The following is a 25,866-nucleotide window of genomic DNA, read 5'->3' on the forward strand; positions in this document are numbered from 1 at the left end:
AATAATAATAATAATAATAATAATAATAATATATGATGATGATAAAAAATAAGAATAGTAATAATAATAATAATAATAATAGTAATAAAATAGTGCAGTACAAAGCATACAATGAATACAATATTTTAACGTACACACAGTAAGGAAAATTACGATTATATATAGCTCAACTTATCACATTATAGATATACCATTATCGGAAAATATGAAAACAAAAATACAAAATAAATTGAATATCACTAGAACATAAAAAATGTGAATACGTGGAAACATGCAATACAACACCTGTCATAATAGTAAGTTAGTTTGGCAACTCGTCATAAGATAATTTTCTAACTTGGATTTGAAAGATTTCAATGTTCGGCAGCCCTTGACTGCAGGCGGCAGAGAGTATTGGTGTAACTTTTGATGGGAGTTGGATGAAGAGAGAATTTACAAATAATTATGGGATGGGCTGTGTTATAGACATTCTGACAGACCTCGTAATAGATTTTGAGATTCTCTCCAAATAAGCTTACTGCCATAGGCCCTACATGTTTTTTGACAGCAAAAAATCTTGGCAGTGGGAGTCCAAAATTCCATTTTTGGTATATTGGGCACAAATCAAAGTGTGATGCCTAGGAATTATTTAGGGCCATCTCCAGCAATGGAGGTAGAGGCTGGAGAGAGGCTCTGGGAAAGATCAGAGAAACTGAGTTTCGATATACTATGCTTTTGTCAGATGGTGAGTCCAAGACGTTCAACCATCTGCAGAAACTAAATGTATATGATAATTCACATCCCATCATCAAAGATGAGTGCCTGAACCATATTTCTAAGAGGTTAGGTTCTGGCATAAGAAGTGAAATAAAAAAAATGGAAGACAAGAGGTATAAATTTGGGAGGCAACACTCGGGGTAACTTGAAAGACACTACAATAGTGAAGCTAGGACACTATTATAGGGAGACTATTCTATCCACTATTCCTGATGTTGTAAACATGAAGACTGCTGTGTTGGCCACTCTGTACCATTGTAGAAGCACAGATTCCAAGCCAGAACATGATAATTTAAGTGCCCTAAAGGAGTGAACTCATGGTGCTTCTATGATAAAACCAAAGTGAAGGGAGAAAAGCCAAATTCCCATAAAGAAATGGTCAATACTCCCTTTAATGACACCCGTGTGACTAAAATACTACCTGTATACCAGAGATTGTCATGAGATACCATTTTAGCAGATGTACAGGAGAAATGACACAAAATCCAAATGAGAGTTTGCATAGTGTCAGATGGGCAAAGTGCCCAAAGAAAATTTTGTGTCCAAAAAAGAAAGGTACATCTGGCAGTAATTGAAGCAGTTAGACAATTCAACCCGGGGTCATACCAAAGAGAACTCTCCAGGAGACCAACACAACCTGTGTCAGAAATAAAAAAAGAAAATTTGCAAACAATGAGACCATTGCCGCATCAAACAAAGTATTTGACGTTGTTTGGAGATGGAGAAACACAGAAGACAGAAGGAAAGGGTTGCCAGAATTCACAGGGAGAACGTTTTGAAGCAGAAGGAAGGAAAAACTTATGGTTGTGGTGAGTGCCAATTATTAGCATATAATATATAGCCTACAATAAACTTTAAAACAAATTTCCCGGAACTTTTTTTTTCATCATTTTGGCATGTACTTTTTATAGTAAATATAATCCAATCGTCTTGAAATTTTTACAGTTAGTAGATACCTTGCCCATAAACATGGCCTAGTATGAGTTTTGCCAAATTTTGATTTTGAACAATTTTAAGATTTTTTCAAAATTAATTTTTATTTAATTTTAAATTACAAATTTAAAAATTAGGCCTATATAGTTTTTAAAATAATAGTAGTAAGACAAAATTGATACTAGGTATTATTCTCCTGCCGTTTTTGTACATGTTAAAACTCTGTAAAATTAATTTAAATTTTTGACCCAAAAGTATGTGTTAAAAAATTATGCTTTTTGTTTTTTTTCTTCTAAAAGTGTGTGTGTATGTGTTTTTTTTACAGTATATATTTCAACATGCCCCATTACATAGGTTGTAATATTACATGTTTTGACATTTCTAGATAATTACATTTTTAAGATTGCAAATTTACCAGTTGCGTAATCAATAAATATCTTTGTGATAAGATATATGATGAGAATAAAATTATAGTTAAATACCATTCCAAATTATGAATCCTTACACCTTCCTACTTACAAACTTACAAATTACATTAGCATTATTAATTCAAGATTATAAGACCCTATGTTTCCCTAGTTACAATTTTAAATTCCATTAGCACCAATAATTTAAGTATATATCACTCCTACATTTTCCTAGGTACAGATTTCAATTCAGTAAGCAATAAACACTCAAAAGGATAAAGATAATATACCAGTAAGTTACACAGATAGATCAAAAGACATTAAGGACATGGACATAGTTCCACAGTATCAGTTTTACAAATTATACATACAATTAGAATATAATCATTTTAAAATATAATTACAAATTACCAAACCCCACATAAGGATAGAAACACACTAAATTATAATTAAAAATTATCAAGACTTCACTTTCACTATCCTATGTACAAGTTTTGCAATTTCACTGTCAGTTTGATGTTTCACAGAATTGTGAAGTCTATACTACAGACGAAGGTCGAAAATATTTGTAGATAGTTGGAGGCCAGTGCTTCGCATGTTGTTGGCCACTTGCCTCCTGCTTCTTGGATTTTTCTTATCATGTCGTTCCTTTGTCTGGTCACTATGCTACAATCAAATATTACGTGATTGACTGTTTGTTCCTGCTGTCTGCATGGGCATATGGGAGACTCTATTATTCTAAATCTGTGGAGATATGCCCTCAGCTTTCCGTGTCCTGTTGTCATTGCTGTGAATTCCGGGGAAATGGGTACCTTTCGGCTCAACCTCCTCTTGACTGAGGGAAAAAAGGCTTTGCTTATCCTTCCTTTCGTCGAATTGGACCATTGTTGCTGCCACATGTCGAGCCCCCTCTTCTTCTCTCGTGTCTGGCTTAATCGGGATAAAGATTTCTGTGGTAAGTACATTAAATGTTATCGATCATCATGCAGCTATATGATTTTGAGGCATTACTGTTCTATCTTCACCACTATCGCTGAGGAGACGATAGAATTGTTGGCTTCTTTGTAATATCACATACAGCAACTCTATTTGAAATGTCTTTTGCTTTGCGATCAAGGAACTTATAATACAGTACTGGTAGATTTTATCCAAAACAACATGCTGCACAAAAGAGTACTGTATGTTTGCTAACTTCTCACTAAATACACTTCTCAACAATAATGGAAGTCGGCAGTCGTATTATTTCAGTCATGACCACTTGTACTGATTCTCGTAGTCACTGTGATAATAAAATTCAATAAATTATTTAAAGATTACATTGAATTCCGGAAGGAAGATCAAAACTAATCAAAATGGTAAAAGTTTATATGGATCATTCTGCACTTCCATGCAAGGTTTAGGCCTATACAGAAATACAATCAATCAGTCAAAGGACATTATGGAGCATGTCCACTCCATGTTGATTTCACAAAACGCTTCCACTCTGTTCAGTCTTTTGCTAGTTCCTTTTAGTTGGTAATTCGCATTTCTATGCATTCCTTCTGAATTTCATCTTTCCATCTACTTCGAGGTCTTCCCAGTGGCCTTCTGTTGTTAAAAGTGTTCATATATATTTGTTGCAGTCATCCATACGTATAACATGTCCTGCCCAATTTAATCTTCTGGTCCATATTACATGTACAATTGACGGTTGATTATAAAGTTTGTGAATATCATTATTATGTCGAATTTTCCACTTGTTTCCAAGTATAAAAAATTGGACCAAAATTTTTCCTCGACACTTTGTTTTCAAAAACTATTAATTTGTGTTTTTCCTTTTTAGTTAAGCTCCATGTTTCCGATTCATATAATAGTACAGGTTGGATTAGTGTTTTGTAAAAAACGATTTTTAAATTTCTGGTCAAAAAATGGGAACGTAATAAGTTGTGAATAACATAAAAAGTTTTGTTTGCATTATGTAGGCTGTTAAGTATTTCATGTTTTCTGTCATTAGAATTGTCTATCAAAACACCAAGATATTTGAACTGATTGACTATTTCAAAAGTATAATTTTTTATTTTAAAACTATTGGGAATCCTTTTTGTTTTAGTGATTACCATATATTTTGTTTTACTCGTTAATATTTAATCCAATGTTTTGTGCTTTTTCCATTAATTCAATAAATAGCTGTCTTATTTCAAGCTCATTCCTTCCTATTAATAATAAATCATCAGCATATGCAAAAATTTTATGTTGTCCACCCAGGTTTATTCCATCTGGTATTAAGTCTAACTGTCGTATTATCTTCTCTAATGCTATATTAAATAAGATTGGCAAGAGAGCGTCACCTTGTTTTAATCCTGTTTGATTTACGAATTCTTAGTATTTAGTATTTATTTATTTATTTATTTAACCTGGTAAAGATAAGGCCATCAGGCCTTCTCTGCCCCTTTACCAGGGGATTACAAGTATAATATGAAGAATAAAATTACAATTAATATTAAATTTACAATTACAATTACAATAAACATTAAAGTACGACAAGATACCTGATTAATGAAAGCTAGAGATTTTATCATAGAATATTTTTGTATTTACTGAATTACAAATTAAACCTAGAATAACAAAATTCTATAGTGATGAAATTACCGGATATTGAGATATTTTGTGGTAGATTAAAAGAACTATTTACAAGAAACCATGTCTGAACGAGTCTCAATTACTGACCAAGTGCCTAGTAAGTTTGTGTTTGAATTCAATTTTATCTCGACAGTCCCTGATGCTAGCAGGTAACGAATTCCAGAGTCTTGGCAGGGCTATTGTGAAAGAGGATGAGTATGAGGAGGTGCGATGGGATGGTATTGTTAGTATTGTTTCATGGCGAGAGCGTGTGTTCAGATTGTGGTGGGAAGAAAGGTAAGTGAAGCGAGACGACAGGTACGAAGGAATAGAAGAGTTCAAGATTTCGAAGAGAAAGAGAAGTGAATGTAAATTTCTTTTCTTATCTAGTTTAAGCCAACCTATTGCTTCCAGGGATGGAGTAATACGATCATATTTACGAACATTGCTTACAAAACGTACACACAAATTATGAGCACTTTGAAGTTTTGTTTTGTTGTCGCTGGAAAGGTCAGTCAATAAAATGTCAGCATAGTCAAAATAGGGAAACACAAGTTTGCACAAGGGACTTTTTTAAGCAAGAGGGAAGATGAACATTTATCCTTTTTAGCACATGGATAATAGAATATACTTTTCTGCAGGTTTCTGTGATTCTTCTGATATAATTCCATTTGTTACTACTTTGCTTACCATATCTTTCATACATATTTTACATAATCTGATTAATTTCAAAGGTATTCCAAATTCGGCCATTATATTCCATAGACTATATACAATCTATACAGAAATATGGTGTTTGTAATTCAATTTTAGATCAGATTTCAGATTTGTTTGTTTCATTCTGATTGATTGTGATGTGATTTACAGATACGCTGTCTATGGTATTGCTTGCTCTGAACTGCATTGTTCATGACCACCGGAACCGAAATCTGGACCACTAAGTAAAGAAGCCTAGTGTAGGTCTGGCAGAGCAGCAACATCCTGACGGCAGCTTTGGAAACCTCCACAGCACAGCTCTGGCTGTACAGGTACAAGATCTTATTCAAACATGCAAACCGAAGGTGGATTTTGAGAGATGTGCACAAGAAAATCTCGTTGCTCTTGCACACAGGTTTACAATGATGAGTTTTAGAGGTGGCTTGCCTATATAAAGAATTAATCAATCTGAAATGTAAATGAATTATTCACTGTATCAAGTAATTACGTATATTTTAATAAAATCGATTATTTTAGGGCAGGTACTTGTATTTAACATTGACCATTGTACCGCCTTCACATATTGATATAAATGAGCCGTTCAGAGCAGAAGTGGTGTAAGTCAGGAATGGGTAATGAGGGTTAAAGTAAACATTCTGTAAAATACAGAGCAAAGTAGCAATTAATATTCAGTTTATTTAAACTATTAGTAGTCAGTGAATAGCAAGAAGGACTTATTAATTGCTACTTTGCACTGTATTTTACAGAATTTTTACTTTAAACCTCATTACCCATTCCTAACTTACACCACTTGTGCTCTGAACGGCTCAACTCTACTTGCTAAGTAATTATTTTAAAATGGTAGAGCTGTGATAATTATAAATAAAAGCATATCTGATGATTTAGTGATTACTATGCTTGCATTTCAACTCAATCCTGGAATAGGATGATGGATTTTTAGACAGAAAGATTTTTTTTTTTTACATTTTCATTTCATTTATTATATTCCATAAATCTTACATTAGCAATGAAGATTTAAAATGTGGAACAAGTTAAAATTTTACAATATTACAATTACAATTACAATTTTTACAATTTTGCAATTTTCTACAATATTTTGGCGAGATGTAGTGAGATGAGGTGAGGTCCGAGGATTCGCCAAAAGATTACTTGGCATTTGCCTTATGGTTGGGGAAAACCTCGGAAAACCCCCAACCAAGTAATCAGTCCAAAGGGGGTTAAATGAAGTGTGGCCGAGGACTCGCTATAGACTATCTGGCATCAGTCCCACGGTTGGGGAAAACCTCGGAAGAAACCGACTTTCGTTGGATGAGAGAATAAATCTGTGGGCCTCATTTACATGGTTAGGTGTATGTAAATGGTATTTTTCTTTGATATTGAAGACAGAATTCTATATTGGTAATATATGGAGTGTCTCAAAAACAGATCATCGAAATAATTGAAGGGGGTTTTTTTTTTTTGGAAAAAAAATTAAACATGTCATTTCTTAAGGTGTTACAGAAACTTCGGGAAACTGAAGTACATTTATAACTTAAATTGCCTCATAGAAATATATTATATGTAAATATAGGTAACTGTGGAAAGTGGTTGTTTTAAGAAAAAATTCTCTCTTGTGGCTGAAATGTGCCTCTCCTTTAATCTTCTTTTTCTTTATTACATCCTATTTATTCTCTTTTCGTTGTTTACGTTTCTTCCATGGGGTTACTTCTGCACCTAAAGATGACTCCATAACTAATACAACAATTCGCGTGTTAAAGTTTATTTTTTTTTTAGATGACTTTTGCTGTGTACATAAAAAGCAATACTGCCAGTCTACTACAGTTTAAAATTGTATGCATAAATGTTTCAAGATGATATGAATGGGATATTTGTAAATGCTACCATCAACCTGGTCAATGGCTGTGTTCACAAAAAGTCTTTGGACTATGGTTGTTTTATGAAAACCATTGAAAATTTCCACTCCTATAACATAAGACTAAGGTATTTTTTTTTTTCCACTAACAAATAATTCAGTATAACAGGTGGTTGTGGAACTTGGACTCTCACTTTGAGAGAGGAACAGAGGTTAAGGGTGTTTGAGAATAAGGTGCTTAGGAAAATATTTGGGGCTAAGAGAGATGAAGTTACAGGAGAATGGAGAAAGTTACATAACACAGAACTGCATGCATTGTATTCTTCACCTGACATAATTAGGAACATTAAATCCCAATGTTTGAGATGGGCAGGGCATGTAGTACGTATGGGCGAATCAAGAGCTGGGGAGGCTGAGACATAGATGAGAAGATAATATTAAAATGGATTTGTAGGAGATAGGATATGATTGTAGAGAGTGGATTAATCTTACTCAGGATAGGGACCGATAACGGGCTTATGTGAGGGCAGCAATGAACCTGCTTGTTCCTTAAAAGCTATAAACAACAAATAATTCAGTAGATAGCCACTACAATACACTCACCACATGCTTATTATCTTAAATTTGCAATTTTTGAACTATGGTTCTCTTTTAAAAAGCCCTTCAATTGTAATAATAACCACAGGGTTAAGAAATATGCCAGTAAAAATACCATATTCCTATTTAAAATATTTTTCAAGTTTTCGTTCTCTGAATTTGTTAAGCCCTAGTCCCAATAATGAAAGTTAATCAATGTTTGAAAGGCCGAAAGAAGGGCAAAGAGTATGTGTTATTTGTAGAAAAGACATTCCCTATGTTTTGTTAATTTTCGCTCAAATGATTTTCATTTTTTTAATAAGTAAAATTATGCGAAATCAACCTAACTCAAGAGTGATTAAACAGATACGGAGAGCTGTTCTCTGATTGGGCGGCAAGTCAGAAGTTGAACAGTTCAGAGCCAGGTATAACGCTAATCACAAATTATGTTTGATATCTCTAGAACTACTTGAGTTCGAAGATTGAAACCTTCGGCTTTTGTGTGTGTTTTTTTTTTAAATTCAGGAACATTCCGGAAATGTCGGTTTATTTTTTAGACACCCTATGTATGATCACAGTAACTTTATAAGAAAATAGTGGGAACATGATTCATAGTCTCACTGTGCTACTGCACTCCATCTGTGTTCTTTACAGGTTTGATGTTAAGTTCCATCATGATGTGCTCATTTCTTCTGTGATCAAATTTGGTGTGACCTGCAATCTGTCTTATGAAACTCATTCCACAAGCTGTCATTCTGCTTATATCCTATCTTTTTAAGTCTAAGCTTCTCTTACATAAGCCTATCAGAGGACAGATCTCGCGAGCGGCTTAAGCGAGTGTATTAATTTTTGGCCTCTGAAGGCTTCAATAGGCCTACATTGTAGATAATACCCATTGTTTTTGTGTATTTTTTAATATCATCTCCACCTTTAATGGCTAGATTATATCCCAAATGATTAAATTCATTCACCCTCTCCAGAATTTTGTTGTCTGGATAAAAAATTTCACTTCGGATGGGTTCTTTACTACAGAATGCCATGATTTTTATTTTTAAGATTAAATTTTCATATTTTATTATTTACTCATTTTATGAAGATTATAAATTGAGCTTGGTAAGTCATTTTCTGAAGGTACCAATAACATTAGATAATTCTCAAAAAGTAAAATATCGGTTGTAATATTTCTGTTTATTCGTATACTGCAATAAGATGTTTGTTTCCATTTATTGATGAGTGCATATATTCACAATAAGTAAGATAGGTGATAAGCCACATCCATATCTTGATTGGTCTCCAGTCTGTTAAAATATCTTCAATTTTGATCCATATTTTGGTGGATTTGTTAGAATTTAAGAAATAAATTTAACGTTAATGTACAGTATTTCAGCTGAAGAAATATATTTTTCTCTAGGCTTATACAGAGTCTCTAGATAGACGTTTATCTGTCATTGTGCATTCGCATGTGTTGCTGGCAGAGTCGGATATTCATATCCCCCTGAGTCAAGCACATAGATTGCTCATACAAATTACAAACTACAATAACCACCTACCTTTGTCATAGAAAATGTTTGAAATGATGTCCTTGTGCCACCACACATCTTAAAATTTCCCTTCTTATATTGTTTCTCAGGTCTTCCAACGTATGAGTGTTATTTGAATGAACTTTATTTTTAATTTCCCCATAAATAGAAATTGCATACAGTAAGATATAGGGATCGTGCTTGCTATATTCCCTCACTGATGGCCATATCTTCAAAGATTTCCTCAAGTAAAGCTAACGACAGATCAGCTGTATGCGTTATAGAGCAGGCTTGTGAAAAAATTCCTGTGTACAATCAATGTCAGTTAATTCATCAAGGAATGGTGTGATTATGTTATCCCTGTGCTTTTGTGCATTCACAGTATTTTTTTAATATAATCAATCAATCAATCAATCATTTATTAATGTCATGAGCAACAGTTTGTTTTAATAGATACAAAATAAAATAATATTTTACATAAAATATAAAAACAGATGAATACAACAATACAAATGAAATACAATACTGGTAGTAATAATAATAATAATAGTAATAATAATAATAATAATAACAATAACCAATACTAATAATAATCGTAATAATGAAGAGCAAATATATCTTACAGTGGAGTCAAGAAATTCACTAATACTATAGAATGGATGGTTGGTTAACCAGTTATACAAAACAGATTTAAATTGTATATAACTTGTATGATGTGCCTTTTGTGGTAACTTATTAAACATTGTTATAGCAATAGAATTGAACCATTTTTTGGACTTACTTAATCTAACTCTAGGTTATGAAAGACAGTAATTGTACGAGTACCTTGTATTATAGTAATGAACTTCTGTTTTAGGGTGATAAGTGTTAAGATTTTTCTTAATTTTCATTAGACATTGGAATAAATATATATATATATATATATATATATATATATATATAAATTTATGACAGTTAAAATTTTTTCTTGAATAAATAGTGGTCTACAATGAGCGTCATATGCAGACCCTGTTAAAATACGTACCGGTATAGCTTTTTTTTTTTTTTTGTATAATAACAATCTTGGATATACTACTGCTATTTCCCCAAAATGAATACCATATGGTAATATACTATTGAAGAAGATGTAATAAGAATTTATGAGGTAGAATTTTGGTATTAAAGGTTTTAAATGTCTTAATAAGTAAATTACTCTTGATAGCTTAATACTTAGCAAATTAATATGTTCATCCCATGCTAGTTTAGAATCCAATACAAATCCTAACAATTTTACCTATGACTGAGCTTTGGCGTTCGATGTATTTTTCAATGAAAATATTATATTTTGAGTTTTATTTAAATTTATACTGAAACCATTCACCCAAAACCAATTTACTGCAGTATTATATGATTTCTTCATTGCTGAATTAAAATTTTTATATCGTGTGTGATGAATAAAGAATTGTATCATCTGCAAATAATACAGATTCACAATTAACATTTTCTGGAAGGTCATTCACCATAATCAAGAATAGGAGTGGTCCCAAAATGGAACTGTGAGGCCTGTAAGGCCCTATAAGTCTGTAAGCATTGGCATTTCGTCTGCAAGATCGGGTTTTTCTGCACTGTAACATCTGTTCTGTGTTGCTACGTTACCATGTAAATAAAACCGTGCTTCATCCGGGAAAAAAATTAAATGTGGATCAATAGAGCCATTATTAACATTATACAACACCCAATTACAGAAATTTACTCTATTCATATCACATGGCTGCAATTCCTAAACAAGTAAGGTACATTAGCCACCTGCGTGGCTCAGTTGGTTAAGGTGCTTGCTTGCTGGTCTGAAGTTGTGCTCAGGCGCGGATTCGATCTCCGCTTGGGCTGATTACCTGGTTGGGTTTTTTCCGAGGTTTTCCCCAACTGTAAGATGAATGCCAGGTAATCTATGGCGAATCCTCGGGCTCATTTCACCAAATACCATCTCGTTATCACCAATGTCATCAATGCTAAATAACCTAGTAGTTGATACAGCGTCGTTAAATAACCAACTAAAAAAATAAGGTACATTGCTATTTTCGAGATCTTATAGTGGATATTCTTGCATTACTGTATACATTTTCTATTTATGGAAGAACTTAAAAAAATAAACTGTATTGGATTAATTCGCATATGTTGAAAGAACTGAAAGACAATATAAGAAGGGAAATTGCAGCAAGAAGAAGAGGTAATGCGTGTTAATACAAATCTTCTTAAAAGATGTGTGGCAGCACAATGAAATGATTTCCAACATCTTCTATGACAAAGGTAGGTGGTTACTGTAATTTGTATGATCAGTCCATGCACTTGACTTAAGGGGCTATGAATATCCAACTCTGCTAGCAAATAGTGTGCTTCCTGAACTTCTATTTGAAGGCTCTGTAATATTTTCAGTGATAGGACATATACCAAAGTTATACAGATGTAATGCATTTCGAGGTATTTCAGAGTACCAGTAGTTGTTTAGTCAACTGTCCGAAGGCAGGTCTGAACCTCACAAGTGATACAAGAAGGCACCATTTATGAGGCAATTAGGCCAGGAAATAATAAAGTAGAGTGGTCAGTTTATTTCTGCCTCCATTGTATACATCACCGACTAGCTACATATAACACTAATCAGACTTTAGATGCATACAAACAATTGTTCTTCTTCTGACATATATCGTCAAATGAGATGTACTGCCTGATAATAGATATACATATCAGCCAGAACTTCGATTAGAGGATTATTTCAGAGTAATAGGGTAAATTTTTATTTTGCCTAGTTTGTCCATTTAAATTTAAAAACTATATTAGGTCCGATAAGCTGTACAAGTTATCAAAGATTTATTGTTAAAGCCATCAAACTTATAAAAAATTACATAGTAATGAACACAAATACTGGTATACAATTATTTACATGTTGGATGAACGTTTTCGGTTCAAAGAACCATCATCAGGTATCTCGTAGACACTACAAACAACTTATGTTATAATGTAAACAAACTGTGTGACATAGATTTTAAATGTGAAATATAATTGTACACTTTGATTGATTATAACAATGCATTTGAATAGGTAAGAAATAGTAATAAAATCTATATATACAGAAATAAAATTGTTAAAATGTGATTAATCGATCAAATATGTGAATTAAAACTATATAAGAGGTGACAGTAAGACCAAATCCATATGATTAAAATACGTATAATAGAAGTAACATAAAGACTGCATTTACAGGATGTCAAGTCGGTGTGCAGGTACAAATGAATGGAAGTAGATATATAGCTTCAGATGTAGATAACAATTTCTATGTCACCTCACATGTTTCGAACGTTATGTTCTCTTTATCTTCACATGAAACTGTACAGTATCTACTTCTATTAACATAACGTTCATGAACATTTGTCGCTGGTCCCTCTACAATACCGGACACACACTTTTCTCAATCATTTTCGTAAGTATTTACTTCATTTGTGTTCCCCCTTATTGCAATTTTTACATTACTTGAATGGGTTATTTATGAAAGGGCCTAAGTCTTGAATACTAAATTGTTAGCAATTAAAGAAAAACTGCTTATAGGCCGAAATTTTGAAATTAAGGCTGAAATAAAAATTGTATCATAAATTGTACTAAGCATTTAGAGTGTGAAACTTAGTCCTCTTCATATCTAAATCAATGTATCTACACCCAAAGAGCAGTTATTACATTACAAACTCATTTTCACAAAATAATGACTTAGGCCCTTTCATAAATAACCCATTCACTTGATTTTCAAAATTTATTAACTCTTAAAATTAAGTTTTCCTAACATAGTAAAATTTCTACATATTATTTCAGAATATAAGACTTCAAATTTTTCGAACGTTACATCCTCTTTACCTACATATGAAGTTGTATATCTACTTCCATTTATTTGTACCAGCACATTGATTTGATAACCTGTAAATGCAGTCTTCATATTGCTTCTGTTATACATATTTTAACCATATGGATTTGGTCTTATTTTCACTTCTTATATAGTTTTAATTCACATATTTGATCGATTAATCATATTTTAACAATTTTATTTCTGTATACTTAGATTTTATTACTATTTCTTACCTATTCAAATGTATTGTTGTGCAACCGTCACTTAGGTCGCACTGATTGCTAGCCGGATGGCTACTGCGTTCGTCTTCTGCTCATTCTCGTCAGGATTTCTGACATTACCATTGTACACAACAATGGAAAACTACTTTTCGGGAATAACTAGAGCTCTCAGGATACTATAGGAAGCTACATGACTACTAAACTAAGTCTGAAAATGATTGCGTTATTGTACACTACTTGATTTATTCTATATTTACAAAAATATACAAAGTTACTTACAATGTATTTCATCAGATGACGCCATGCCGCTCAGATTCACGCTCTCTGTGAGTCTTCACCAACTAACCAACTGCCTCACGCGTCTCCTTTCCAACACTTTTTATGTTTCGGTACCCGTTTCCCACCCGGGTTACCGACCACGCCATCCACCAAGTGAGATGGTCTTAAAACACTTTTGACTTCATGTACTTACAAATATCGTCTTAATCAATCATTTCTTATACTTAATTTTAATTTAGTGCATTATAGTGACAAGTCACTATAATGAAATTACGCGCAAGAAAAAAGTCCGAACAATGCGTGACATAATTTAACCAATTAAAATGCATGCTTTGTCCTACTGGACCAATGGGATTGGGCCAGCAACAATCTGAAGCGTAAGAATACTTTCGTTGTAGGCAGTGATTTTACCATGCGCCCGACAAGACTGTCTATTAGAGTCGGGCAAACAGCCTCTTACTCCCGCTCGTCTCGTAGGCGAGACTGGCTGGCCGATAACGCCAGTTCCGAGAATCGTATTCTCGAGATTGGCACTCTCGGGAACGAGGAATACCGGGTCCCGGCCTGTTATCGCACGGCCGACTTATCGCTACGAAATGCGTACACTGACTGCCGGCTTAATTGCCGCTCATCACTGCAATTCGTGACTCTTTCTGAAATATTAATGTTCATGAAGTAATTTAAGAAGGCACAGCAGTGTGGTATGCAATAATACAGCACATTATGATTGTTGACATTCTTACAGAAGTCACACTATTTTTAATGAACAACACTTTCAGTCGTTACCTAATCCTAAGCTAGTCTAAAACAATAACAAGTTATGGTTGGAGCTATGATATACTTTCTCGCTATCAGCATTTCGTTGACATTCCATATTTAATCATTCGATAGTGTTTTGTATACGCTATAGTAATGGATATCATACGACTGTATTATTATTATTATTATTATTATTATTATTATTATTATTATTATTATTATTATTATTATTGCGCGTTCACATCTGGATGTTTCGTTGTTATGCAAGGGCATCTTCATCAGCATGGGTAATTATTGCGCTGTGTAAGGACGAAATAAAATAATTAATACTTATTTATATTATTATAAAGAACCAAAGACTCTGACAAAAGATATTTTTGTTTCCCAACTGATAAAATGCTGAATGTGAAATGGAAAAACTTTTGCAAGGGGAAGGACAGAATTACGAAATAGAGTACATCCTTTCACAAATTGATCATAATTACTTACAAATGCATTTTAAGGAACCCGGAGGTTCATTGCCACTCTCACATAAGCCCGCCATCGGTCTCTATCCTGAGCAAGATTAATTCAGTCTCTACCATCATATCCATTTTTATATTATCTTCCCATCTACGTCTCTGCCTCTCCAAACGTCCTTTCCTTCCGGCCATCCAACTAACACTCTATATGCATTTCTGGATTCGCCCATACATGCTAGATGTTCTGCCCATTTCAAACCTCTGAATTTAATATTCCTAATTATGTCAGGTGATAGTACAATGCGTGCAGTTCTGCGTTGTGCAACTTCCTCCATTCTCCATCCCTCTTAGCCCCAAATATCTTCCTAAGAATCTTATTCTCGAACACCCTTAACCTCTGTTCCTCAAAGTGAGAGTCCAAATTTCACAACCATACAGAACAACCGGTAATGTAACTGTTTTATAAATTCTAACTTTCAAGTTTTTTGAGAGCAGGCTGAATGACAAAAGCTTCTCAACCGAATAATAACAGGCATTTCCCCCCATATTTATTCTGCGTTTCCTCCTGAGTGTCATTTATATTTGCTTTATCATAACAACAGAGAATAAAAGAGGGTTATTATTATTATTATTATTATTATTATTATTATTATTATTAAATTAGTTACTTTACGACGCTTTATCAACTGCTATAGCTATCTAGCATCTGAATGAGATGATAATGCCAGCGAAATGAGTCCAGGGTCCAGCGCCGAAAGTTACCCAGCATTTGTTCTCAATGGGTTGAGGCGAGAAACCTCAGCCAGGTAAAGGCTGGTTCACAATAAACCGGGAACGGAAACGACAACGAGAAATAATCTATACTAATAATAAATCTGTAAGCGAAATTTTTCTGATAATTTTCGCTTTTCCAAAAATAATTGGTGTTAACATATATAATTAATTAATCATCCTGAAACCGAAAATCGCTTTTTTTTTTATTTTTGTTTGTATGTCTGTCTGTCTGGATGTTTGTTACCTTTTCACGCGATAATGGCTGAACGAATTTCGGTGAAAATTGGAATATAAATTAAGTTCGTTATAACTTACATTTTAGGCTATGTAGCATTCAAAATACTTTATTTAAAGGGACGGTTGTAAGGGGGCCTGAATTAAATAAACCGAAATATGTCGCTTATTATTGATTTTTGTGAAAAATGTTACATAACAGAAGTTTCTTCAAAAATGATTTTCGATAAGTTTTATTGCAGGCAAAATTTTGATAGGACTGATATTTAAGGATATAAAAGAGTTTTAAAATGACAACACAATACATTTCCGCCGCCGCCTCAGATTATAGTGTCGTTGTTCCGTAACTGCTATGTGCAAAATATTAAATTTTTTAGTAGGAAGAAAAATAAATTTATTCGTTCCATAGCAGTAGTGCATAGGAGATCGTGAATTCTTACATTTTTACACAATGAACTCTATTAATTTGGAGTGATTTATTAAAAGATGCATTCAAGACTAATTTAGAAAAATGTTAAACGAGTTATATTTGCACCAAATGAGTGGTCTCTGGACCAAAATGATAGCATTTTAATTATTTAAATACAATTTAAATTAAGTAACATATTAAATGATTTATTCTTCTATCAAACACGAATGTTCCCTGGACCCAGTGTTCTATTTTAATTATGTAATTACTTTATATTTATTTCTAATAAGTGCAGCGGAGCACACGGGTACAGCTAGTGTTAAAATAAATGTATTTAAATGTGAACATTCACAATTAACGAGAAGATTGCCGGAGCCTGGAAACGGGAACGTGAAAGTTAATTGTGAATGCTCACATTTAAATGTATTTATTTTAACAATATTTCCGTTATCGTTGTCGTTTCCGTTCTCGGTTTATTGTGAACCAGTCTTAACTTGTCCCAACCAAGATTCGAACCGGAAGCCGATCGTTTCATAGTCAGGTGTGCTAACCGTTACTCTACAGCGATTATTATTATTATTATTATTATTATTACTATTATTATTATTATTATTATTATTATCATCATCATTATATCATTATTATTATTAGTATTACTGTTATCATCATCATTATCGTAATCAATGGGATGATTAAGATTATGATTATCAGGATTATTATGATGATTATTATTTATTACTGTCTTGTAAGTTATCATTAGGTACAAGTATTAGAAATCTGATTAATTCTTAATTTGTTATTCTCGTTCCTATAACATAGGATAATTATTGTAAATCATATAGGCCTATATAATTTTATATTGTAACATGGTTAGAATACAATAATGATTGTTCTGTAACAATAATTTATAACGTGCACACCAATAGAAAGTGTAGTTTTCTATAGTATAGGCTGGTTCACAATAAACCGGGAACGGAAACGAGAACGGAAATAATGTTAAAATAAATGTACAGTATTTAAATGTGAGCATTCAGAATAGTTAATTGTGAATGCTTACCTTTAAATACATTTATTTTAAAAATATTTCCGTTTTAGTTCTCGTTGCTGTTTCCGTTCTCGGTTTATTGTGAACCAGCTTTTAATATTTTCATGTTTCATATCATTGTGTTACAAACAATTTTTTTATTTAGTTGCTATAAAAGATAGCCTAATTACTATAAAGTGTAAACCATCTTGGACTATATGGGTATAGCCTCATTTTCAACTACCTTTATTAAAATACCAATTAATACTATCCGTACAATAACGAGTTTTCATGCGTTGAAGGGTTCCGTACAAATTTTACGGAACAAACGTTTGAATCATGAGTCCTGCGCTAACAGGTTAACTCGCCGTTATTCGAGAACCATTAAAAATTTTGAGTGGCCATCACTTTTAAAAGTAATTTCCATAATTTTTTCTCAACATTTCTCTCGCTTTGACCCCCCATCTAACGTGAAAAACAAAAAAGTTTGCCGCTTACCAGAGGTGAAATCTGAACAGATCAATCTCCATCGAAGTTAATATTTTTTTTTTTTTTTTTTCACTTTCCAAAAATGATTTTCAGTTCGATTTGTTTTTCTATGCTTTCCTTATACATTGGGCAATCAATCCAAAAAATTACAGCGCGATTGATTAAGTACTATGGGATCTACGACATGATATATATTTAAAGAACCGGGAAATGTATAAGCCAATGCTTCCTATAGCAGCACGGCCCGAGCGATATTGCTTCCTTATCAGTACTACAGTCCCGCCTAGACGTCCGAGACTGTCGGGAGTGATCTAGTATCGGTAATCTCGGGACCAAGAGAATCTCGTGTTCTCTATCAGAGTCATTTGGCTGCGTTAAGGTACTCGCGCACTGCTCGGGACTACGGAGATTACACAACTGAGAACGGGTGATAATATGAGGCAGTCTGCCCGACTCTACTGTCTATACCGCTGGCTAAGCATCCCAAGACCGTGTATTCCGCTGACACTGTTCCTGTCTCCTATTTAATACTTCACAGGAAATCATGCCCTGGGGCATAACAGTATCATTACAGTCGACCCATGATATTCATATGAGGAGTGTCCATATTTTGGAGGTGTCCGTAAGGAGAGGTTTCACTTTATAGTAACAACATCAAATTGTCACATTCTTCTGTGTAGCTGACAGAAAAACTATTTTCACATTATAGGCTTTAGAGGCTGCAGATAGTGAACTTGCTGGCAATGGTGGCAACATTGGCCCAGTGCACTGGAACCACAGCAGTGCTATAAACTACCTGGTATCACGTCAGGCTCCTGATGGTTCATTTGGAGACGTGTTTACAACCACTGAAGTTGTGCTTGGCTTGGGACCACGACGACTCAGCTCTGTTAGAGACCTCAATTGTGGTAGTGGTAAGTGTAACATTTAATGAACAGTCAAGTGTTTACAAGCACAAGAAAATGAAAAGGATTCAAGAAATATAGAATCAAATAGATCAATCACAAATAGGTACCAGTATGAATTCAATAAAATTATATTGATATAAAATAGGCTAGGCCTAGGTACTAACTTGTATCTCTAACACTGGTAATGTAATGATTAGGAACTGGATTTTTATGTAATTACATATTATATTCCATTCAAAAGTATTGGAAAGCACGACTCCTAATGGCTTCATTGCCAAATGCAAGGCACTAGACAACAACAACATATTATATTCCTTTCAACCTAACCGTATATAAATAGCAAATCTTTGCCAATCTTGTAATCACCATTAATATATTAAAATTTGATACTACATATTTTTACATATTTACCCACATTACATATTATGGCTTGGTATTACATAAATCTACATATTTAGGGGTTTTATTCATTTTTACTTCTCTAAAAGGAAAAGAAAAACTTCTGCTGTGGAAGTTTACAATTTGGAATACACAGATTTAAAAAGCCCTTTTACCTACTCAAGAAAGGATATACAATATTTCGGGACAAAACATAACATTCTTAGTTCCAGAAAGTAATACAGGCACTCACCCCATACCACCCACTATAAATATGAGTGAGCAAAAGGCAACCTTTCTCATACAACAAAATCACTCAAAAAGTAGAGTTGCCTTCATGTGGTGGAGTGGGACGAGACGACATGATTTGTCTCGAACTATAATTGTTCTGCACACATCTTAACAAGCCGTTCCCATGCAATTTGTAACCTTACCCACCCTCTTCCTAATCCTTCCAGGGAAAACCCGTGTCAAGTCTGACATGAGCCACAATAAAGTAGCCGACTTTTGAAAAGAAGCTGGAAAGATGTTGAAAGATTAAAATAAATAGGTTTTCAGGTTATTGCTTGACCTCTTTACTTTAAATTTAGTAGACCTATACGGAAATGGGATTTTCCGAGCAATTAGAAAATATGGTTCTCGGCTGGAATAATCCTACCCTTCTGAATGTGGCAGGAATGTCACTTTTCAAACAACAGTTTGTAAATACCTATGGTTTGAGGTTTTAGTAGGTACTTTGTTTCTTACAGGGAGCAGCTAAAATGCATGTGTCCCACATCTCCTCTTACTTTCTCCTAATCCAGTAAAGCGAAACAGTGCTTGCAGTACTGTTGTTCAGTCATTTCACTCAGTTCTCTAGCTTTAGAATTTACAGTATAAAGTGCAAGTGAGTTTATCTACTGCTTTTAACTAACTAAAATGGCCTCTGTATCTTCATCCTTAACGACAAAAATAAAATTATGGATTGCGATGGATGAAGCTTTCACTACAGATGGAAAAATAGTAATGTGTCAAGTGTGCGGTAAAAAAGTTGGGTGCTCTATGAAATCACAACTGGAGAGTCTTACCTATCCTATACCTGCCAGATATTGATATTAAATATTTTCATGATTTTACATATTTTGGTACATATTCAGCTTATTTTTCTTACATAAATATGTACATATTTCACACCTTGATATTACATAAAAATCCGGTCCCTAGTAATGATAATCAACACAGGTTGATATTTGATCTTTGATATGACGAACATAAAGTAACCTACAGCATTGCTAAGTTCATCCTGTGAACAGTAGTAAATAGTTCAGGAATTTCAATCCCCTTTTTAATGTCTTAATTAATATCGTTTTACATCAACCATTAAGCAAAAAGCTCTACACTAGGGTTTCCCTTATATGGGCAAAAAAAAATATTTTTTATGTATCAGACGCGTACCCCCTAATGTTGTTCTATATTTTCACAATTTATGTAAAATTTCGACTTAATTGCATGGCTTTAAATCATGCCGACTTTGCTTTCGAATTTTAACTTCATTTCAATTTATTGATGATTAATGAACAAATCAATTTCGCAAGTTTTCTTTATTTTTCTTCTGACAACCATGGTCTTTGTCTTGTTTGAATTTATCTTCATCCCATACTGCTCACAGTTGTCATTTAACTCCACTATCAAATCCCTTAGTATCGTCTCCTCTTCTACTAACAATAGCATATCATCAGCAAATTTTATGCACTTTAATCTTCTTCCTCCTACTATCACACCTCCCATGTTCTGAAAACAGTTCTTTACCAAATTCTCCAAGTAGATGTTGAACAAATAGGTGATGAAGGGCATCCTTGTCATACTCCTCTCACTATTTCACTTTCTTCAGACATTTCTTCTCCTATCCTGACTTTGACTTGTTGTTTCATATAATTATATTGTTGTTGTTTTCTAATGCCAGGTGTTCGATAATAAAGTCATTTCATCTCTTGCACTCCAATATTTGTCAAAGATATTGTCATGGTCAGCCACTGAAGCACAGATTTTGAGGTGTTCCGAATCTATTTCTTGATTTGAGTTGCGCAATGGGCAGTTAGGGGACTGATATATTCCAATTCTATGCAGGTGTTTGGCCAAACAGTCATTGCCTGTTGCCAAACTAAATGCAGCTACAGATGATTTGCGTGGTAAATCGGAAATTAACTGTGGATTGTGATGCAGAGAGTTCCATTTTTTCCCTTGAGATTGTGATATCAAATTTTGTTTGTTGAAGTCTAAGTATGTAGATTTAATAAATCTTTTCACAGAGTAATACGTAGATTTAGTAACAGGTCTGTAAGTAGCAGTACTGCCGTTCTTTGTTAAAGCATCTGCATTCTCATTTCCCAGGATTCCACAATGGGATGATATCCATTGGAATACAATTTTTTTATTGAGTGTTATTAATTGAGAGAGCATTTTAGTTATTTCTGCTATTTGAGATGAAGGTGTGTGGCTAGAGACTATTGATAGAATAGCTGCTTTGGAATCTGACAATATAACTCCATTTTAAAATTTATTGATGTGGAATAGAAGATTCTTGAGACTTTCACTTATTGCAATGATTTCTCCATCAAAACTTGTTGTTCCATATCCAAGAGATCTATAAAGTGAGAAGAGATAGCAGGTAACACCTGCACCTGCATCTTCTAAGTTTTCTTTTAAATTCGGGATGTTGATTTTCTGTTTTAATTCTTGAACCATGGATATGAAACTTCTTTGAATTTTTAATCTACAGAGAGGACTGTATGAATGCCAATTGTTTCCTGGTAATCTGATAAGTTTTTCATTTTGAATCAGTGCTTTTTCTTCTATCGTCATTTTGATGCTGTTAATATTAGTGAGGAATCTCATAGAATCTATTGGAGTTGTTTTGATTCCACCAGTAATGAGCCTGAGAGTTTGGTTTTGAACATGTTCTATTTCGTTTATGAAAGGTGAAGTAATTCAAATTTCTCCGAAGTATGTCAGCACTGGCTGTATAAACATTTTGTATGTAGTGTTCAAAGTATTTCTAGATTATCCCCATTTCTTTCCTGCTAGTCTTTTCAGAAGGGAGAATCTTTTTTGAGCTTGTTCAGAAATATATTTCGAATGGTTGCTCAATATTAAATTACTGTCGAAATAGATGGAACAGTATAAAACAGATTGCAATGAAAAGGAAGGAAAAAAAAATTGAAATTATTTAAGCAGCAGCAAGAGCAGCAGCAGTCAATAATAATGAATTTGGAGGACAAGTATGTGTAATCATTATATTTTACTCTAATAATAATCCGTGGCACTACAGCCCGTGAAGGGCCTAGACTGACCAGCTGGCTGCTGGCCTCACGCCCACATGCCGAAGCAGAGGTGGACGATCATCCAACCAGAATGGAGGTATCGTGTGGTTAGCACGATGATCCCCCCAGCCGCTATAGCTGCTATTCGCAACCGGATTTCGCTACCTATCGTAACTCCCCAAGTGCATCACTATGCTATATTTTACTATATTCAGTTGTATAGCTTAGACAGTGACAATTAACTCTGGAAACACGATTTGTCTTTTGTTCCAAGGACAAAATGAAATGTAAAAAATGACTTTAAAGATCTACATATCATTTTATTCGTTATTTTCACTATAAAATTATAAGCTTCATTTGTTCTGAGACATTCCCTAGTCCTGTCAGAAAATTTTCACCTAGGAATTAGTGTATTTTTCATGTATTAATAGTTCCGCCAACACAAAATTGTGGACAGGTTGAGGTTATTAACCTGGCCTTCTTCAGAGTGGTATTTATTTATTCCTCTATACTTTATTAATTTCTCTTCCTTTATTAGTTTGCATATTTTATGTTTATAATTCTTTAGGTAGATTATATGAATTATATGTAATGTAGTAACAAAACTGTACAAATAATCAAAATGTTTAATTCAGGGAAAGTCAAAACAACACTCATATTTGATAAATGTTTGCTCTTCCAGTAGCTAAACTCCAGCCGTCTACAGCAACAACACTTCCTCCTACTGCTGTGGCAAGTGCGGATTCAAATTTGACAGTGGAAGGCACGACTCCTCGACAAAATCCTAAAGGAGATGACCTTGCAACTGTGACATATACATTATGGGTTGGAACAAACGTGACAGAGAATTTCACCATCAGTGTGACAGCTGAGAAGAATTCGACTTTTTATCACATAATGCAAATAGCTGCAGATCAAGATTCCCACTATGTGTGAGTATCATTTGTTACCACTACTGAAACATAGATAGCCACATTCTGATGCCTCCAAATGTGGTCTGTGATGTAGTCTGTATAGATCCTCCTGAATTCCGATATTCTCTAACACATTAATTTTGATAATTATTCACTTCATTTAAATACCAAAGTAGAGTAGAATTAATTGTATCTGGCAATTGTGGGACAAAGCCAGTGCCAGATAACTGATTTTTCCGGATAATTGGAAAATACTTTTATAGGTTATGTAAAGACACACTGTACTGCACAAACATTTTTTTTTCCATGTTGAAATTGAGTAATTTTCATATAGATAATTAAAAATAAAGTTTTGAAATACATACAATGTTTATTTTTAGTACTGAATAAGGTAATGTACATTCATCAGTTAATAATTATTGTAATACAGTAATACAAAATAGCGTAAAAATACTAAAAGTTTTCGTAACCTTATGACAATTTTAAGTGGCTGTCATGTGAGTCATGTGATGTGATGAGCAGAGTAGCCAACATCGCAACTATAAAGACTATGAACTAGCACTCGATGATTTGAGCGTAAGAACATTTTGCTTGCATTTTGTGGAATCCATTGTGCAACAGCAGCACTTAGCGGTAATAGCCATGATATTATCCTTCACTCGAATGAAATTTTTACGCATTGTAGGAACAGAGAATTTCACACTTTCATATATAGACTCATCCAACACTCCTTCGCAACTGACAAGTTCAAGTTTTAAATTGAAAGATATTATGCAAATCTAGTCTTTCAGGTAAAGCTCCCTGTAAAGCAGATTTGAATAATTTCAAGGGAAAAATTGTTCCGGGGCCGGGTATCGATCCCAGGACCTCTGGTTGAATGTACCAGTGCTCCACCAACTGAGCTATCCAGGAACTCCACCCGACACCGTCTCTTTTTCCCTTGAAATTATTCAAATCTGCTTTACAGGGAGCTTTACCTGAAAGACTAGATTTGCATAATATATACGTCACTGTGTACATTAACAGAAAACCACAATTCCAAGTCACACAGAGATTGTGTGCACTCAATGTCAGCCCACGCGAGTTGTGTGGATATAAAGAGAAAAGTTGAGACGGTGTTGGGTGGAGTTCCTGGGTAGCTCAGTTGGTGGAGCGCTGGTATGTTCAACCAGAGGTCCCGGGATCGATACCCGGCCCCGGAACAATTTTTCCCTTGAAATTATTGAAAGATATTGCCTCCATGCATTGTTTGCAAGGTCCAAGTGACTGGTACCGATGCTATCCTCTACTCCAGGGACATAACAGTTCTTTTTTTTGTTTATTTTTTCACGGGTGAACAGTGTAAAGAGTAAACACAATATTCAGCATGTGCGATCTATGAAAACCACTCACATCTTCGTCAAAAAAATGTTTGTGCAGTACAGTGTGTTTTTTCTCTTTCACATGAATTACTTTTTTTTTTTTTTTTTTTTGCCTGGCCAAAAGTGCCGTTGTTTTGGTATTGCTGGTTATTTGGGTGCCGGATATGAGAGATTTTACTGTACCTACTTATTAAAACCTTTTTTTATTAAAAGAGTTGTATTCCAAGTAAAATGTTGAGATACGGCACAGTTGCAATTATTCAATTCAGTTGCAGCCCAATTCTTTCGTTCTTTCTTTTTCGTAACTCATTCCTTGAATAAAAAAAACTATCACAGAGTGATGTACTAATTGAGTAACGAAAATCATCTCTGAAGATGTGTAGGTATGTTTAATGTTTTCAGTTGAATTTCAATTTTAATTTACTTTTGTGTTTGTCAGACTGTGATTAAGCACACACTAACGTGAATGTTGAAAGAAAACGAAAAAAAGATCGTCGATTTAATAGAAGTTTAAGTTCAGAAATTGTGAGAATTAAATGATGAGATCCCTACTAAAGATAAAAATTGACTTTGAGAGTATCATCATTACTCAAATTTCTGAAAAATCTATTTGCATACTTACCGACTCCAAGAATATACGTACCAATTGAAAGGAAGAATATATGGTCCAGTTTTTGAAAATGGATTATGGAGAAAAAGATATAATGGGGAATTATATAGCATGTTTAAAGAGCCCAATATAATAAATATAATTAAAACCAATAGATTGAGGTGGGTGGGACATGTAATGAGAATGGATGCATCAGAACCTTGTAAAAGAATTATTCTCACAAACCCTGGAGGGCAAAGGAGACGAGGACGACCACATCTGCAATGGATTGATGGAGTGGAGGAGGATCTTGTAAGATTGGGATACAGAAATTGGAGGACTGTTGCACAGGACAGAGACAGATGGCAACGCCTACTGAGGGAGGCCAGGGCTCATAACGGACTGTAGTGCCAATGATGATGATGAAATATGTACCAAACCTATATGCATATAGAATTATTCCAATTCAGAAGCAAGTAAGTAAACTGAAAGAACTCCAAAAGGAAATAACATTTCAATGGATACCTAGTCATTGTAGTA

General features: G+C 34.0%; 1 protein-coding gene across 1 annotated transcript in view; it reads left to right on the forward strand.

The window, feature by feature from the left end:
• The first annotated feature begins 646 nt into the window (after positions 1-646).
• Positions 647-25,866, forward strand: part of LOC138715761 (uncharacterized protein CG3556-like) — a 69,111-nt gene continuing 43,891 nt past the window's right edge. The window contains exons 1-3 of the mRNA XM_069848808.1: positions 647-724; positions 18,587-18,791; positions 23,148-23,394. Coding sequence (XP_069704909.1) covers positions 647-724; positions 18,587-18,791; positions 23,148-23,394 — 530 coding nt within the window. The remainder of the gene's footprint in view (positions 725-18,586; positions 18,792-23,147; positions 23,395-25,866) is intronic.

The sequence above is a fragment of the Periplaneta americana genome, chromosome 15 (genome assembly GCF_040183065.1).
Source record: "Periplaneta americana isolate PAMFEO1 chromosome 15, P.americana_PAMFEO1_priV1, whole genome shotgun sequence".
Classification (NCBI taxonomy): Eukaryota; Metazoa; Arthropoda; class Insecta; order Blattodea; family Blattidae; genus Periplaneta; species Periplaneta americana.